This window comes from Centruroides vittatus, unplaced genomic scaffold, assembly GCF_030686945.1.
Source record: "Centruroides vittatus isolate TY-2023 unplaced genomic scaffold, ASM3068694v2 scaffold_386, whole genome shotgun sequence".
Taxonomy (NCBI): domain Eukaryota; kingdom Metazoa; phylum Arthropoda; class Arachnida; order Scorpiones; family Buthidae; genus Centruroides; species Centruroides vittatus.
Window position 1 is genome coordinate 5,400,336 of NW_027122706.1, and position 18,271 is coordinate 5,418,606.

Below are 18,271 nucleotides of genomic sequence, written 5' to 3' on the forward strand. Positions count from 1 at the left end.
CGTGTATGTCGGACATTCGGCGCTGCTTTCCTGTAAGCCTAGAAGTTTGACAATGGCGTTTGGAATGTCAAGCATGGTTCCACTGACTTTCCAAATACCATTGTCAAACTTCTAGGCTTACAGGAAAGCAGCGCCAAATGTCCGACATACACATTTTCGTGTTTAAAACTTTGGCCTCAACCTCACTACTTTGTTTCTCAAATTCCAAAATAGTTGAAATTGTTAGTTATTTTTCAAGACCATTAAGAAAACTAGTGTTTTATTTCATTTTATTTATTTTTTTAGATTTAATATTCTAGAGGAGCTTTTTTGAAATTAAAAGTTTTCTAGTGTAACTTTATTTCCAAAGTAATGATTTCTTTTGCTTTGATTTGATTCAATGCTTTTAAGTTGTTAGTTTTTTAATTAAAATAATATAAATATTATATAAAATTCTTTTTTAAATTAATTTCTTTATGAACTTCTGTTATTTCCTATATGCACATTTTAAAATCATTTTCCTCTTTTGTATTTAGAATTATTTCTCCTCTATTGATATCCTTAGTTTTTTGGTTATTTATAAAAGATATCATGATCTTGTTTGTTACAGTAACTTTTGTTTTCCCCTTTTCCACTTAACTATCATTTCCTTTTGTGAAATAAATTAATTCAGAACAGTCTTTATCAATTCTCCTATAACATAATTTTTATATTCTTTAATTCTCTAGAACAAACTTCTCCTTTGCATCATACTATCTATATATTATACATGGCTAAATCTTCATCATTTAGTTCAATTGCTTTAATCTTGTAAATACAGTAACCCGTCGTTATATCGCACCTCATTATATCGTGCTTTTTTTTTTTATCCCCAAATTTGAAAAGCTCTTAAGTCAATAAATTTTAAAATATCAATTGCATTTGAATTTCTTTTTGCAAAAAAATACAGTATTTTATTTCTACCATTATCCTTGAAAGTTCAACTGCAGATGAAACAAAAAATTTATGAAGATCTAAATAAGTAAAACAGGTGGACAGATCAATTATCATTTACCTTTACTTTTGATATTAAAAGTTGTTTATTTATTGGTTTTATGTACTGTCTCCTCATTTACAAGTTTCTGTAAATTTGAAATTTCACACCTTTATGTAAATTGACATTATTCAGTCAATTTACATAAAGATGTAAAATTTCAAATTCACTGCTTAACCTATCCTATGTGGAAATTTTTCTCCATTGTGTGTGCCGCCATGTTGAATTTTTGTCGATGTTAAGCCTAACAAAATTTTTCTTTTTTTTAAAATAATAATCTTGACTACTGTATCATTAAAAAGTATTTTTATATTTTGCACAAACAAAACAAATATATTGAAAAATATAAAAACAAAAAATTATATTTCAAAAGTTCATTTTAATATTAAATTTATGATGTGTAGTGACATCTAGTATCAAAAACATACCGATACTGCTCGGCCATCCTGACGAGATACATCGGGTTTGACCCCACAGGTCAGAGGTCACAACCCGGTATATGCCGGGAATGACAGGACAGGTTGATGCGTAAGGAAAAAATTTCTTTATTTTTGAACCAAAAATTCTAAAATTTTTACACAGTAGTAACTTCGTTTTGTTTTTTAGAGAATTTTTACTCTTTCTAATTTTATAAGTTTTGATGTCTATTATATGTTCAATATTTATCTTTTAAATTTTCAATTACCGCATTTATAATTTCTATGAAAAAATAAAAATTACATGAATTCTCAATAAGTGATTTATTGTGAAATATAGTACTGTATAATAAAATTGCAACTAATATTTTGTTTTTAAATGTCATTGTTAAAAAAATAATAATGCTAAATGAGCATTCGTGGTATTGATGTTTACATAAATGTCAATTAATACGATATAACCTTGAATAAAATTTAGTATTGCAAAACTAAGCTTATTTTATATCAGAAACACTTGCTAATGAAAGAATAGAGGATAAAGATTCCATAGCATGTATAATCTGCTTAGTATAAGTCCAAAAGTTTTAGTACTTGGTTATAACATTCCACCTAATATATTACACTTTTTCTTTGTCTCCTGACAAGTACAATATAATGAGAGGCTACTGTATCTACTTTCCGTAAAGCATCTCTCATCCTTTTCATTCCTAAGAAAATCAAAATTATTTTTTTTAGAAATTACTACTACCGATTTATTACTAAACAAGGCTACATTCACACTTTACATATCATTTTCATTTTAAATAGTTATTTGCTTTTTTTATTATTATTTATTCATCATTTTAAAATATTATAAATAAAAATAATGTAATGTATTTTTAATATAATTTTATTCAGTTTATAATTTTGTACGAAAAACATACCTTTTTGGTCATGAATTTAATAAAAGCTGGAAATGATGGATATAAATTTTTTTTTTGTAATTTATTACTGATTTCATGATGAGCCACATTATGTAATGCTTTAATTGCTGCCATTTTCACCTCTTCATTACTATTAAAAAATTTAATGTTAAAGTAAAAGAAAAATTAAATTAGTATGATAAGTAAAACAAAATTATAATTATTTCAAACAAAAATATCAAATAATAATTTTATTAATGTTATTTCTATATATCATTATAAAATATCCCAACAAAATTGATATGCAGGATGAATCATAATGGTCTACATGATTTTGGTGACCCACAAACCTATCATGGCTAGAGATACAGAATTATAATGATTGGTGATTAAAAGAGAAAGTCTCTAAATTTTGTATGTGAAAACGTAGGTAAACAAACAGTTTTATCAAGAAAATTGTGTTTAGTGACAAAGCCACAAATCCACTTGTGTGGTAAAGTGAATTGACACAGTGCAAATCTCGGTAGTGGATAATGCCCACTTCATTATAGAACACTTTAATGACTTTCCAAAGGTAAATGTATTCTGTGCCATGTCACATGAGAAAGTTTACAAACCATTTTTTCTTTGATGAGGCAATTATCACCAGCATCATCTTCCATATCAAAACGGATGATGCTAGTATGCTTCAACTTTAGCTATAGCTCAGGGATGGCGAACCTTTTTGAGTTCGCATGCCATATATTGTAAGCATACTTAGCTTTAAAGATGTTAATGTGTGCCAATGTCTTAGACTTTGAATAATGATATTTAAAGAAATTAAATGAATACACTTTAATTCGAATAAATGTAAAAAATCTGATTAAAAAAAAGATGATCAGGAGATAAACAGAAAGGATGATTGAAAAAGACAGAAATCATATGACACATTACGTGCCAGATGATTTCTCTTACATGCCACTTTGGGCACGCGTGCCATAAGTTTGCCATCCCTGCTATAACTAATGCCTCAATTTCATGATGATACTGTTGACTTCATTCTTCAATTAGCTGAGACTCCACACAGTTTAGCAATGATATCCATGCATTTATGACTATCTCAATGGGCAGTTACCCAGTAGGTGAACAACCAGTTGCAATTGCTCAACACTGACTACATTTTGCTTGGTCATCTCAATCATCAGATTTAACACCATGTGATTTTTTTTCCTATAGGACTACATTAAGGACAAGATATTTGTGCCACCCTAACCCTAAGACTTAATAGAATTGATATGAAACATTATCACAACTATTGCTCTAGTAGACAAGAGAATGCTGAAATGCTGAACTATTTAAGGTGAACTGAATTACAGAGTAGACATTTGCTGTGTCATAAAGAACAGACATACTGAGAGGTTATAAGGTATGTATTGTTTGAACATCTCTCTTCCTATTGTCATTCACTATATTAACATATCTCTTATTATTGTGTAATGTTAGTAATGTAGATTAGTTAGTAAGTTAATTCTTAAAAAAAAATAAAATAATAAAACTAAAAAAAAAATTGGGGTCTTGTCCATTTGTCTTGTCTAATTTGTCATTGTGTTCATTTCCTTTTTGCACTGTCTGTCTAGCTGTTAAGTAGTATTAAGATTTGCAATCACATTCAGTTTTATTAGTATTAAGTAGATATAAATCTTCCTACTAACAGACACTTGGCACTAACCTCTATACTTAGCTATTTGTGGTGGCATTCAATTATTGGTGTTCACTACACTCAGGTTTGCTTTTAGACCTTTTGGGGGACTATGGCCTTGCAACATAAAAACTGCACGCCAACATCAAACATAGAGGGTACTGTAGCCATATGTATGCCATTCAGAGGGATCCTACCTTTCTCTACTGTCTATCTCCTCTCCCCTTTCCCTTACCCTCTTTTCTGCCAGCTAAACACTTCATGTATGGCCAATGTCTTTCTTGTATGTATGTATGTATGTATGTATTATTGTGTAATGGTAAATTAAAATTCCTGGGATCATTATGACATGCCTTATATATCAGTTTAACATCCAACTTTGATTAACATATAAAAGATAAAATTATTTTAATGTCACTTTTTGAATTGAACCCATATTGTAATAATGTTATCTTTTGAAATTCTCTTCAATTGTTCATATTGTTAAATCATTAAAATAATGAAAAGAAATATATTTAATGAATGTTCTCCTTTTAACAAATATCATAAGACATATAAATAGATTATTTTCTCTGAAGGGAGAAATTATTTGCAACTACCGTATTTTACGGACTATAAGACGCACCTAAATTTTTAAACAATTTTTAAAAAAAATACCTATAAGATGCTATGGACTATAAGACGCACCTGAATTTTGGAGGCAATTTTTCGAGGAAAAAAGTGCGACTTATAGTCCGTAAAATACGATAGGGTAGATGTACCAGTTTTGGCCAGTGTACCAGTTCTGGCCAGAAAACAAATTTAACTTAAAAATATAATCACCACATATTCAAATCTGTCCAATGAAACAAACTTTTATTGTTAACTGTGTGAACAGTTAACAATAAAAGTTTGTTTCATTTGTGATTATATTTTTAAGTTAAATTTGTTTTCTGGTCAGAACTGGTACTACACTGGTCAAAACTGGTACATCTACCCTATATTTACTAAAATGTTATATCAGTTTTTGCCAAGAAAGTAATTAAGTTACTTAATATTTATTTAATATTTTTTTTAACAATTAATTTTATTAGTGAATTTATAAATACATAAATAAATTTATTACTATTAATGATGGACTAATTTAAATTAAATATTAAACAAAGTAATATTTAATAATTTAGAGCAGAATTTGAATTCACAACTTTAATATATTGGATGACTGGGGAAAAGGACAAAATGTAACACATATAATGTATCTAATATTCAAATATTTGTCCTAGAATATGTATCCAAATTAAATTCATTTTGTGAGATCCATGATCTTAAGGATATTAAAATCCATTTTTAAGCAAATTTTTATATAATATCCATGGGGATAGTTAGGAAAAACATGACCTTCTCTACCAACAAATGGATGAGAATTTTAACAGTCAGTTGCCAAATGATAACATCCGATTGTGAAAGGAGAGGAAAGTAAGCGACACTGTTGCATCAACACAAGTCATTGCTGAACTCACACCTGCAAAGTCAACCTTTGTTTCTAAACAACTGCTGATCACATGACCACTTTCCCAGGATAAATGCATAAAAAGACTAGACATTGACAGTTCTGAGCATTTTGTCATAATGAGGTTTTAAATGAAGTAGAAGAACTAGAAGGAGCTCTATGTGCCTCCACCTCCATAAAATGGACCTGGACCCAATTCCTGGAGAAGACACTCTCCATTCCCTTGACGGTGAATCATCATCAAGATGATAGGACGATGTCTTATTGACGATCAACAAGAATTGAGGTATTTTGTTAGAAAGTTGTAAACTTTCTCTCTGTATTCAAGAAACTAAGAATAGCCATGCAGCATAAGAATTAAACTAGCCACCTTATTGTATAATCATATGTTAATCGTATTTAATTGCCTAATTTGTAGTATGTATATCTTAGATTTATAGTTTTATTAAACTTTTATTTGTTAAGTTTAAAAACCTGTCTACCTGTCTTAATCAAGCTAATGACACCTAATTAACTTACCCACTGCACTCCCCCACTTGAAATCTAGCCCTCCTACATTAAAACCATCCACAGATGACATGAGCAGGTCTTGCTGACCTGTTGCCCTATAAGTGGCAAATGGGTGTGTTCCCTTTCTGCCCCTGGCTTCTAACAATTTTATACATTACTATAAATTCAATTTGTAAAAAACTCAGTTTATATTTATTGAATTTTCAATTGGAATTTTATATTTAGTTATTTTATATGGAAATATGCCATATAACTTTATAATATATTCAAAATAAAAAAATATTTATATAAATTTATTATTAATTAAATTTATATGCATTGTAATACCTATCACCAGCAGCTAACAGCAATATATAACGTGAAGAAATATGATCTGAAGGAAAAATTGTTGCAGCATAATGTACTGCCATCAGGCGAACTTGAGATATAGGATTTTCTATACTGGTTGAAATAAGGCTTTCCATTAAGCATTGAGTATTATGATCCATTGTACTAAATGCTTTTGCAAGAAGAGATAAAGATTCTTGAATAGAGATTCTTACATCTTTTTCTTCCTATAAAAGATTTATTTATTTTAAAATAATTTTTAAAACCGAAGAGAATATTCATGCATTTTTACATCTAATATTTATTTTCAAAAATAATAGTTAAAAATAATCATTCATAATTAATATTAAATAATTAATAATGTACACATTAATATAGAATAATGTATATAAATAAGTTATAGATGTATTTAACTTATGTTAAGAATTAGTAAAGAGTAATTGTTTTTGAAATCAATTAAAATTTCATCAAATTTCAGAAAACCAATTCAATTTTATACAAAAACAGCAAGTTCTCACTTAACATTGTTCAGGAAAGATACAAAAACATTTGTATTACAATTATTGTTGTTGAATTCTTTTATAAACAGTAAAATTAATTCTATGAGATGAGAATTAAATGTTGGAGGTTGCAAACACAATCTAATAAGAATAATAAACAAATTATTTTCTGAAATCTGATTAATATAATTTGTATTCATTATACTTTCAGTTTAACAACATATAAGACATCATTTAATGCCAAATTAAACAAACATGCTCTGCTTATATTTGCCATTTTAAATGTATAGTGCCACCATTTAAGATGTCACTAGTTTTTATGGTAAATTGTTACAAGAATTTAGATCTAGTGACAACTTTCTTGACACATTTCACTAAAACATTAACATTTTCCAAGTGGTTAAAACTTCTTAAAAACTAACGTTTTTAAAATGTTTTAACCACTACATATAGTTCTGCTGAAAGAAGATGAAAAATTCCATTATGCTTGTTTGGCCTACTGTATTTTTTCATGGATTGACTGGCATGCCTGTTAAACTGCAACTAAAAATAAAATTAATTAGATATAACCTAATTGTTAAATTTATGTTAAAATGAACATTCTTCCCAGTACAATAAAATAATAACATTGTAATCTGACAGGCTCACAACCAGAAAGAGTTTTCCTTTATAGACTAATAAAACAATTAGCAACTTATTGACGTTAGTAGAAATAGTTAGTCAGTGTGGACTGCAATGACAATCTGAAATGAAAGTAATAGTTTTATTAGTACTTCCCTGAACTTGAAAGGTAACACTTTCCTCTCAATTTTATATAAAGCTGATGTTAATCATATAGGTTGAGATAATTTACAGAAAAGTTTCTAAAATTTGATATGTATATTTTTGCATTTTTGAATTAAACTATAATTTAAAAAAACCCAGCAAGGACTTGATTAACTTTCCTCACATCATTTGGTGGTGTGAATCTGCAGATTAAGGGATTAATTATTATAAAATATTATAACAAAATATTTTATAACTTTGATAAAATTATAACAAAAAGGATGTGCATTTTTCGTTTCCAAATAAGGGAGGAAGCAAACTTCCTTTTTGATATACTGACTAAAAATTACTCACTGTCCTATGATGCTGAGTCAGTTACCCAGCCATCCCTATAAAAAGGGGTAGATTTCCCACCTTTTCGTGCAGTTCATAGAACCTGAACTGGCCACATAAAGTGCAATTCTTAGAAGACAGAATTTACCATAATAACTCATGCAGTTCATCACAGGTTCAATGAGACCCGAACTGGCCACATAAGCACAGAGGAGTTTGCCGCCAATCCTCGAGAAGAAAAGATCCATTCCAAACCCGACAGTTGTCACTCCAGTCTGCTATTGAAGATATCCCCCGTTTCTATCTCCAACTCCAACTGAAATTCCATTGTTCCAGATTCATAAAAACATACTTCATAATCATCAGATTTTGATGAGGGATATAACTGAGGGATGAGGGATAAGATTTTGATGAGGGATGACCAGATATAACTATGGGATATTTGTAAACTCTCTCTCTCTCCGCGAGATAGGTTTTGATTAGATTATTTTCTAATTCATTTAATTTTTGTTTTAATTAAATTCTTGTTATTGTTCTAACATGTTTTCATTCTTGATTCAGATCTGTGCCTACGTCCATTCCACTTAATTGCAACCCTCCCATTCGAAATTCCTCACGAATGAATATTAGCATGCCTAACGCTATAACTAAGCTGGTGTCAGGAAAACAACTTACAGGGGATCCTCACAGAATCCTGTTTCTCATTAAAGTCTTAGGCAAAGACTCAACTAGCATAAAAACAAAAATAAAACCCCTTTCCGTAAAACTTTTAATCATGTGACCTATTCGCATTTGCGCTTGGATTGCGGTGTAAGTCTGGCTAGCAAACTTTTTATGGCAATGGTGCTGTCGAAGTTATGCCTGTACGGTTGTATATGTGATATATCGATATAAAAACAATGATTATATTCTACAAGTTCTTCTGTACTATGTACAAATGTAGTAAAAATAATATCTTTACTTTTATATATTAACTTTTATTATTGTATTATTAAGATAATATACAGCACTTATAAGCTTAGCTTTTTTATTATATACTCCTCAAAATTGAAGGATTTTCCTTTGGCCGTCCATATCACGTTGTTTAGGCATCCATTATTATAATCAGGATATCTGTTGTTGTAGATACATGAATACTTTCGGATGTTTTCAATAAATCTTTCCAGATCTATTCTAGAGTAGCCACGAGAGAACATACACAAAAGCTCATTTTTTGCCATTTTCACACTGTGTCACAATGACCTAGATTTCACTGACTTCTGATTGGTGGATGGTACCATTTTACATCCGTATTCATGTCGAAAGTTGAACACTGCTGAACTCGCTTTTATGCTAGTTTTGCGACTTGCTCAGGTGTAAAATATCATGGTCACGTGAATAAAGGCTTTTACGGCAAGGGGTTTTACGCCTGTTTTTATGCTAGTGGGGTCTCAGCCTTAGAAAGCCATCCTTCAACTCTGCAGGCCAGTTTACCCGACTGGACAGCCAATTAAGTGGTATATGAGTCAAGCCAAACTCCGTACCCCTGGCTAGCCCCTCACAATGGTGCCATCTGTTATGATATTTTATTTAAAAACTTTTTAATTTTAAATTATTTTAAAATGGCAAAAAGCTTAATTTTGAGGTTAGGGATGGGTTTTATAAAAAATTGTAAATGATAAGAATGGGTAAAATTGACATTAAGTCCAACCCTAATGAAAATATACACGATGCCTTTTATATCTCCACACCCCATTGACCTTTAATTGCCAAAATTTAATAGCATCAATCCCCCTAATACACAAACCTCTCTGCAAAACAGGTTTTTCTGTCTACTTTGATTGCCAATTTAGAAGATAGGTTTTCTGATTTGAAACAGTTGAAACTGTTTATCATACTGTTGCCAAGAAATAAGTTATGACTCAGGTGAATTTACTGAATATGGTTACAATGAAATGGCAGATATTTACAAGTTCTTACAACCACAGTTCACAGACAAAGAACAATTTCTGATTGAGTGGGATTTGTTTAAAAGATCTGTTGTTGTCAGGTGTAAGGATATGTCATTGGCTATAAGTTTATGACTTAATTTATAAGTTTTTCTACCCTTGTTTGTTTTGAACTAGGATTCATTTTGAAATATTACTAAGTGAACTAACAACAATTTCAATTGTTGAAATTATTTAATTAACAATTTTATGAAATTATTTAATGAAGATTAGAAGAGAATTTTCCTTGAAATGCTTCTTATCATGTATCATACAATTTATGATCAAATTACAAGTGCTCAAATAATAATCTTAACTTAAGCTCAGATTTAAGCAAAAACATTTTTTCAAATTATTATTTTGTTGAATAGACCTCATATTTCAGAATGACATATTCATAGGGGTGCTACAATCCATGTGCTACAGACTGGTCCTTCTAGTTCTCATTTATGCCATATCAATGCACTGGAGTATTTGGAACATTCCATTTTTTATGGGTTACTTGGAACTTTTTCTTGTTTTACACCTATTACTTGTGTTTTGGTTTTGATTTCAAGAAATCGGAAATTGTTGTTAGTTCACTTAGTAATATTTCAAAATGAATCCTAGTTCAAAACAAACAAGGGTAGAAAAACTTATAAATTAAGTCAGAACTGGGGGCAGTTTAGAAGATCCATTTTCACTAATAAATAGTGAAGTTTTCTAAATACTGTAATGCCAGCATATGACTTAACAGAGAATTAGAGAGGCCAGCTCGTCATGTATGGACTTTAAGCAATAATGTTATAAGTCACAAACTGTAAAAAAATCTTTGACACTATAATTAGTTAATAGTTATCTCAACCATAAAAGAAATTTCTTTAAAGAAATAATGAAATCATCTTAGCAAAGATTTACTAATATATTTCAATTTCTCATAAAATAATTCACAATTTTGAAGCTTTTTTTTGTTTGGGCTATTCCTTTTGCTACTTTTTCTTTAATAATATGTAAATTTGAAAATTTAGAACAAAATGAATCTACATAGCATTTCATACAAATATTTTACTATTTAAAATTTAATAAAATTATTTTCCATAATTATTTTTAAAATATTGAAAACTAAAGATAACTTTTAATAATAATTTATTTATTTAAAATTATTTAATGAACATTAAGAGAATTTACAAGAGACTTTTACCTTTGTCAAAGCATCAAAGAATGTTTGAATTACTGCAATGTTTTTAGTAACAAGATGTGGAAGTTTAGTAGCAAGCATGCCAACAGCTACATATGCCATACTTTTAATCTGTGGTTCCTAAAAGAAAATTTATAATAAACATGAGTAAATGAAATCAATATATTTATTTTAGAACATAAATAAATTTTATAAATAAAAAGCTAATTTTGTTTGTTTGTTTGTGACACCTTTGTATATGCATGAGGCCTTTTGTTTGAATTTGTGGTGTCATCAAATTCTGTCGTCTTTTTTCTCAACTTTTTTCAGGAAATTTATTTTTCCTTTTATTTACTTAAACCTGTTCCATTGTATTTTATAGAAAAATTCATGAAAGCCCACAAATTTCTTTCAAATGCTCGTAAAAGTTCATTTTAGCAAAGGATCCAGCATTAAAATTTAATGTCATGTTCAGTTTTGACTTCCATTTTGGATATAGTAAATTAATAAACAATTTAATTACAGTTGATCCACAATTATCCAAGTCTGATTAATTGAGGTTCTGCATCAGCCAAAGCAAATCTATAAGTGAATACAGTACTATTAAAACAATAAAAAAGAATAATGTTCTTATAATTGGTACTGTTCTTATAATTTATAAAAGCTTTGATACAAATGCATCAAGCACATAAATACTGTAGTACTTTTAATCTATTGTAATGAGTGAATGACTTTTATTTAAATTCTTTCCATCCTGTGTGCACTAAAAAAGCCTTTTTATATACCCATCACAAATTCAACCAGACCCATAATGAACGTAGCTGAATGGTTAGAAATGAAGCCTGACATATCCAGGACAAACTGCCTATGAAAAATACTGCTGACATGACAATGGAACATCATGACAAAGAAGGGAGGAACTGTTATAAAACAAATAACTGTAAAGCACTATTTAAAGAAAGTTTAAATGATAACTTGTATTGCAATATGATTTGTTTCTGTTACCTTTTATCATTTGACTTCAATGTGAGACAAAAAATTCATATTAAAATGTAACTACAATAATACACTCAATTTATGAGCTCTATGACAGCCTTTCTTTTCTGCTACACTTATTATATCGGTGATTAAATATAATAATAGTAGTTCGCCTGTTGCAGTTCATTATAACAGTGAAAGGTTGTCAAATTATTAGGGACACCATAAAAATTGTTAAAAAAGAATCTAATACACAAAAAAAGAAGATGGTATGAAAATTTAGAAATACTAAAAAAATAAAGACAAGATTATGAATAATAATACTGGTCAAAAATTACATGAAACATGGTATCCATATCTGACCAAGAGGGGGTGTGAGGGGAAAGGGAGTGTTTAAATAAAAAGGTACATGGCAGCAAATTTCTTGTTATTTCTGTGAATCATTTCATCGTGTTACAATTCTACTGTAAATAAGTTTATAGTCTTATTGTTTTAATGGTGAACAGGTTTTTTACTTCATTATTCTATTTTATTATTTTAATAGTAACACAGTTTGCAATGTCATGGTTTTAAATGTTGTGGTTTTAACAGTGTACTTTATTTCATATATTGTTTGCCTCTCACTGCTAATACTACTTTATGTATCGTATTGTCATATCTAATGTAAGTTCACAACTTTTACATCTATGTTATATATATATATATATATATTGTTCTTGTAAATCATTAACATTCTACTATTGTTATAGCAAATACCTGTAAATTAATAATTGTCATCCATATTTTATCAATCATCCCCATTTCTGTGCTTCTCATAACCATGTAAGTTACGTGCAAAAATTTTATGTTAACTTGTATGCATTATTTCCTGAACAGTTACAACATAAAGAGTTGATAAGGGACTCGAAGTCAAAAATGTATACCCTTGGAAATAAAATGTGATTTTCTAAAGCTTGTTCTGTTTCTGAATGTTGGTGTAATAAGTCTAGCAGAAAAGAAAGGCTGTCAGAGCTCATAAATTGAATATAAGACTAGACAAGAAGGATTACACAGTACAATAATGCAGTTTGAAGACTTAAAACAACATACATATTAGCTGTATAATAAATGATGCGAAAAATGTTGTTCTTATATATGATTAGATTCAATAAGATGTAAAAAGAGGCTTAAAAATAATGCCATATAAAGCTTTTGTATTTGTAATTTTTATTCCAAAATGTCTGTCATTTTATCTGAATTCTGTTATCTGAGGTAGTATTGATCCACAATACCTTGGATAATCAGGGTTCTATAAAACATATAATCTAAATGATGACATGCAACTAGCTAATTTGGCTATAGTTTCAATTACCATTTAATTGGTGTCTTTTCACATAAGTGCTGGTAATTTAGTTTATCATATCCAATGTAAAAGCTAACATTGCATGAATAAGAAATTCATTATCACATATTCTTCATTAATGATAACTTTTTATTTTCTTGCACAGAATAATAACTATCTATTTAAATTATTATTTTAAAAAGTCAAACTAACTTTTCAAAGTGCTTCCATTCAAAAATTCCTTAAATATTCTCAAAGTAACCAAGATTAAAATCATTGTTTGAAATGATCCAAGATTATTCAAATACAATTTGAATTATTTGATATGACTAATGCATTAAATCAGTGTTTCCCAAATTTATGGACCCAACCTCTAGAACTGGTCTGCAGACCAGTTCCAGAGAGTATTTAAAATGTTCATAAAATATATAGTAATATTGGTTTATTTTCCTAAAAATACACTGACAGAATCATAATAAGTCTTATTATAGAACATTGCTTACTTTTTGATATAATTAGTATGAATACAAGTCACTTTCCTCACACACACACATTCAGTTTACATCACTAATTCATATTTACATATATGTATAACTTCTTTAATATGTAAGTTTTGCACAAAAAATAAGTTAAGTAATTTTAAATTAGTTGAATATGTCACAGTACTTATTATTATTTAGTAAAACAAAATTCTTACCTCATCTGACTCAGTCACAAGTTTTAACATTCCTGACATTAAAACTGTTGCAACAAGATTTAATCTTTCTTTGTCACAACTGAAAAAGCAATAATTAAATTAATACTATAAATGCATTAAAACTAATAAAAAAAATCAATATTATGCATGTATATGTTGTATTTGTAAATATATATACCAAGTGATATAATTGAAAATACTGCTATTCAATGCTATCTGGAGAGATATTTAGCAGTCCAAATGCAACCAAACTTAATATGGTGACATTTCAGACCATGCAGAAGACATTTCCATAAAAAAATAATTAATAGCAAAACTCACCATATGGCACTTTTGGAACTCTAAGCAACAAACATTTGTACAAGACAATCGTAATATCCAGAGACCTTAGCAATGCAGAGGATAATGTTCATTGTAGTCCTCGTTCTGAAAGTTTAAAACCTGAAAACAGTGTGAACAACAACCATAATTGATCCTCTCTAACGTTTCTCATATACAGTATAATACTGTCTTTCAAGACTGCCAAATTTGCAATGTGCTATCAATAAACCACACTTTTTAAGTGTCCTCACAGCCAAAATATCACATGTATTAAGATCTGAAGAATAAGGTGGCCATTAAAAAATGCATGACAATCAGTTTTTGGTGAAATGTTGTTGTGAAAACTGCTATATGCAGTATCTGATATGTGTAGGCACTATCTTGAACAAAAGTGATTGACTCAAGACACTTGCTGTTATAGTTGAAACATGACAAAATATTGAACATCTTTCATTATCTCTGGCCATCAAATAGAGTGTCATAAGCTCATTGGGACCAGCTTCTTGAAAGAAAAATAGCCAAGGATAAATGAGGCTGTGAATCCATACCAAACTAACTTCAAGCAAATGCAATGGAATCTGCTGAAAAACATGAAAGCTTGGTCCAAATATAACAGTTACAGGTATTTACTAGTGTTTACTTACTGTTCCACTGAATTGAAAATGTGTGTCACTCATTCTCCTAAGAGCTTATTATAGAGTCAATGATCATCAGTGTAAAATACTTACAATGGCAAGATTATTGAACTACAGCTGCAGCATTGCCATTGTTTTTGTAAAACAGCTTTACAAGAAATGTGCATTCCAACAAAGTTATGACCATCATAGCTGATAAACATGATATTTCACAAACTGTGGTACCTTCATATCCAGAACTTGGCTGCAACACATGTGCAAAGAAAATATTTTTTGTTACTTGTAGTGTCAAAAGTGCCAGACTGGTGAGTTTTGGTACTACTATTTTTTTTACAGAAATGTCTTACAGATGTCCTGAAATGTCATCATACCAGATTTGGTTGCATTTGAACTACTAAATATCTTTCTAAACAATATAAAATAGAACTTTATGATTACTCAATACATATTTTGAAACACAGATACACAATGCTCACTTTATAACAGTTAATTTGTCAATCTTACTTTACTATTCTATGGTTTATTTTATTATTTATTAGAAAATTATCTATGATTAAAAGATTAATCTAATCACTATTCCAAAATTCAAAACTTTAGTTAAAATTTTAAGTTGATATATTAGTTCAAAATTTAAACTAATGAAACCATTTTAGCCAATTTAGACTCTGTTTGGAAATGTTTTGGTAATGATACTTATTATATTTTCCATTGATTTGGTATGTCTAATAAATCTTATATCAAATACTACTAATTTGTAGGCTTTCTTTTCTTTCATTAATCAAAACTTTAATTAGACTTTAACTAAGAGTTAAGAAAAATACCCAAATAATAAATAAAATTAATATATAAAAAAGATCTTACTTTGAACACATGAAGTGAACAAACTGAAGAGCCATTGTTTTCAATTTCAAATTTGTATTTTCTCCATAGATTGATTCAAATATAACCTGTTAATATGCATATATTATTATAATTATTTAACCTTAAATTCTTATATAGAGTGAGTTAAAATTTGAAAACACCCTTAAAAAAACTGAACTGAGTTGAGCAGGAAAAATTTTAGCATGATAGAAACATGGTATGCAGGGTAATCATAACTGCCATCTTGAATTCATCTCAAAATTTTTAAATGGGAATGAGATCATATAATACATAAAGTGAAGAATTTTGAGAGAAATGCAATGATGCACTTGTCTTCCAGCTAACCTTAGGCTGCAACTCCACTAGCGTAAAAATGGCTGTAAAACACCTTGTCATAAAAGCTTTTAATCACGCAACCATGATATTTTACACCTGAGCAGGTTGTAAAACCAATGTAAAAGTGAGTTGAGCCTTGTTCAACTTCCGAAGCAAATACAGCCATAAAACGGTACCATCCACCAATCAGAAGTCAGTGAAATCTAGGTCATTGTGACATGGTGCAAAAATGGCAGAAAACGAGCTTTTGTGTAAGTTCTCTCGTAGCTACTTGGAAAAGAACTAAAATAGATCCTGAAAGATTTATCGAAAACATCTGAAAGTATTCATATATCTACCACAAGAGGTATCCCAATTATAATAATGGATGCCTAAAACACGAGATATGGATGGCCAAAGGAAAATCCATCATTTAGAGGAGTATATAATAAAAAAGCTAAGCTTATAAGTGCTGTATATTATCTTAATAATATGACAATAAAAGTTAATATATGAAAGTAAAGATATTAATTTTACTACATTTGTAATTATAGTACTGAAAAATCTCATAGAATATAATCATTGTCTTTATATCGATATATCACGTATACAACCATAATAGTACAGTCGCCGTAAAAAGCTTCACTAGCCAGACCTCCACTGCAATCCGAGCGCAAACACAAATAGGTCACGCGATTAAAAGCTTCTACGGCGAGGAGTTTTACGGCCATTTTTAGACTAGTGGAGTCGCGGCCTAAATCTGTGAAAAGTTAAGAAAGAATGAATCTAACCAATTTTTCCTTTTCCAGGTGTGATAAAACAATACTAAGTGGCTTCTAATAAGTAAGAAACAAATCCAGATGTTTTCTTAAAGATTTTTTATAATATAGTAGAAGCTTGTTAATTTGGTATCTGGAAGTTTGAACATAATCCAGTTAATCCAGAACTGTCTGATGATAATATAGCATACTAGTATTCCATGAATCCAAATTTGTTTTGGACACATGCATTAAAGACATGGGTAGACATGGGTACATATCTGTAAAATTATTATATGCACATGAACAATTGTGAATGTTGATTTTGTGCAATAATATGTTCAGTAATGTTTTTCCAGGTTTTTCAATCATTCCTAACACAGTATAATCAAGTAAATTGTAACATTATATCATTTTCACTGATTAAAGAGCATGTGTAAACAAATCAGAAGCATATGGCAGTGTGCACTGGTACAATAATGTATAATAATTTCTGCAATGTTCAGATCATACATAACTTATAAAATTTTTCAAAATACAAAAACATCCAGTATTTTGGCATTTTTAGTAAACTAGCATCATTCTGGTCCTGTAGGTACTTTTCTTCATATTACAGTAAAAGTTTGGCAATCTAGCTTCTAAGCTAAATTATCATAATCTACGGAATCAACACTTATGAGAATTATCAAAAATGCAAGGATTACTTTCGGATATTGCTAAATTTTGTCATATACAGTCTAACTCGTTTATAACGTCATCCATGGGACCGGAAATCTTTTGATGTTATAACCAAATGTCGTTATCGGTAAGGTCGTAATTTCAGTCCCATAAAAAGTACCAAGTATGTTTAAGAATCTATTATAAAATCAATTATAATTTAACAACGTATGTATTACAATAAAATTATTTCTTAATGGTAATACAGTATATCATATCTATTATAGTAATAATAGATACGAATAATAGATATAGAATAATAATAATAAAAGTGCAAACTAAATGTTTAAATCAACTCTTTTTACATTATTATGTCTAAGCCATAAAACGGCCATTATCTTTCAACATTATCTTGATTTCCATTTGTTAATCTGGGAGTGCTAATAGTCGTCCAAAATGGGCAATTATCGACAAGGAATAAAACTTTTTTCGTTTACCAATAAGTTCTCTATCCCATTTTCGAATTTCTTCTTCAAAAATCTCAGACGTCATCCATTAAGTTCTCTATCCCATTTTCGAATTTCTTCTTCAAAAATCTCAGACGTCATCCAGTAAATGTTTACATTGATGTCATTAAAAATTTCAAAAAATACCTTTTATAAGAAATTTCTAT

The 18,271-nt window shown here is 29.3% G+C and overlaps 1 protein-coding gene across 1 annotated transcript in view; it reads right to left on the bottom strand.

Moving 5' to 3' along the window:
* LOC136988882 (proteasome adapter and scaffold protein ECM29) overlaps positions 1-18,271 on the bottom strand; it is a 158,679-nt gene that overhangs the window by 100,153 nt on the left and 40,255 nt on the right. The window contains exons 9-13 of the mRNA XM_067286882.1: positions 15,869-15,954; positions 14,052-14,130; positions 11,080-11,196; positions 6,335-6,561; positions 2,352-2,481 (exon numbers count right to left, since the gene is read on the bottom strand). Of these exons, the coding sequence (XP_067142983.1) occupies positions 2,352-2,481; positions 6,335-6,561; positions 11,080-11,196; positions 14,052-14,130; positions 15,869-15,954 (639 nt within the window). The remainder of the gene's footprint in view (positions 1-2,351; positions 2,482-6,334; positions 6,562-11,079; positions 11,197-14,051; positions 14,131-15,868; positions 15,955-18,271) is intronic.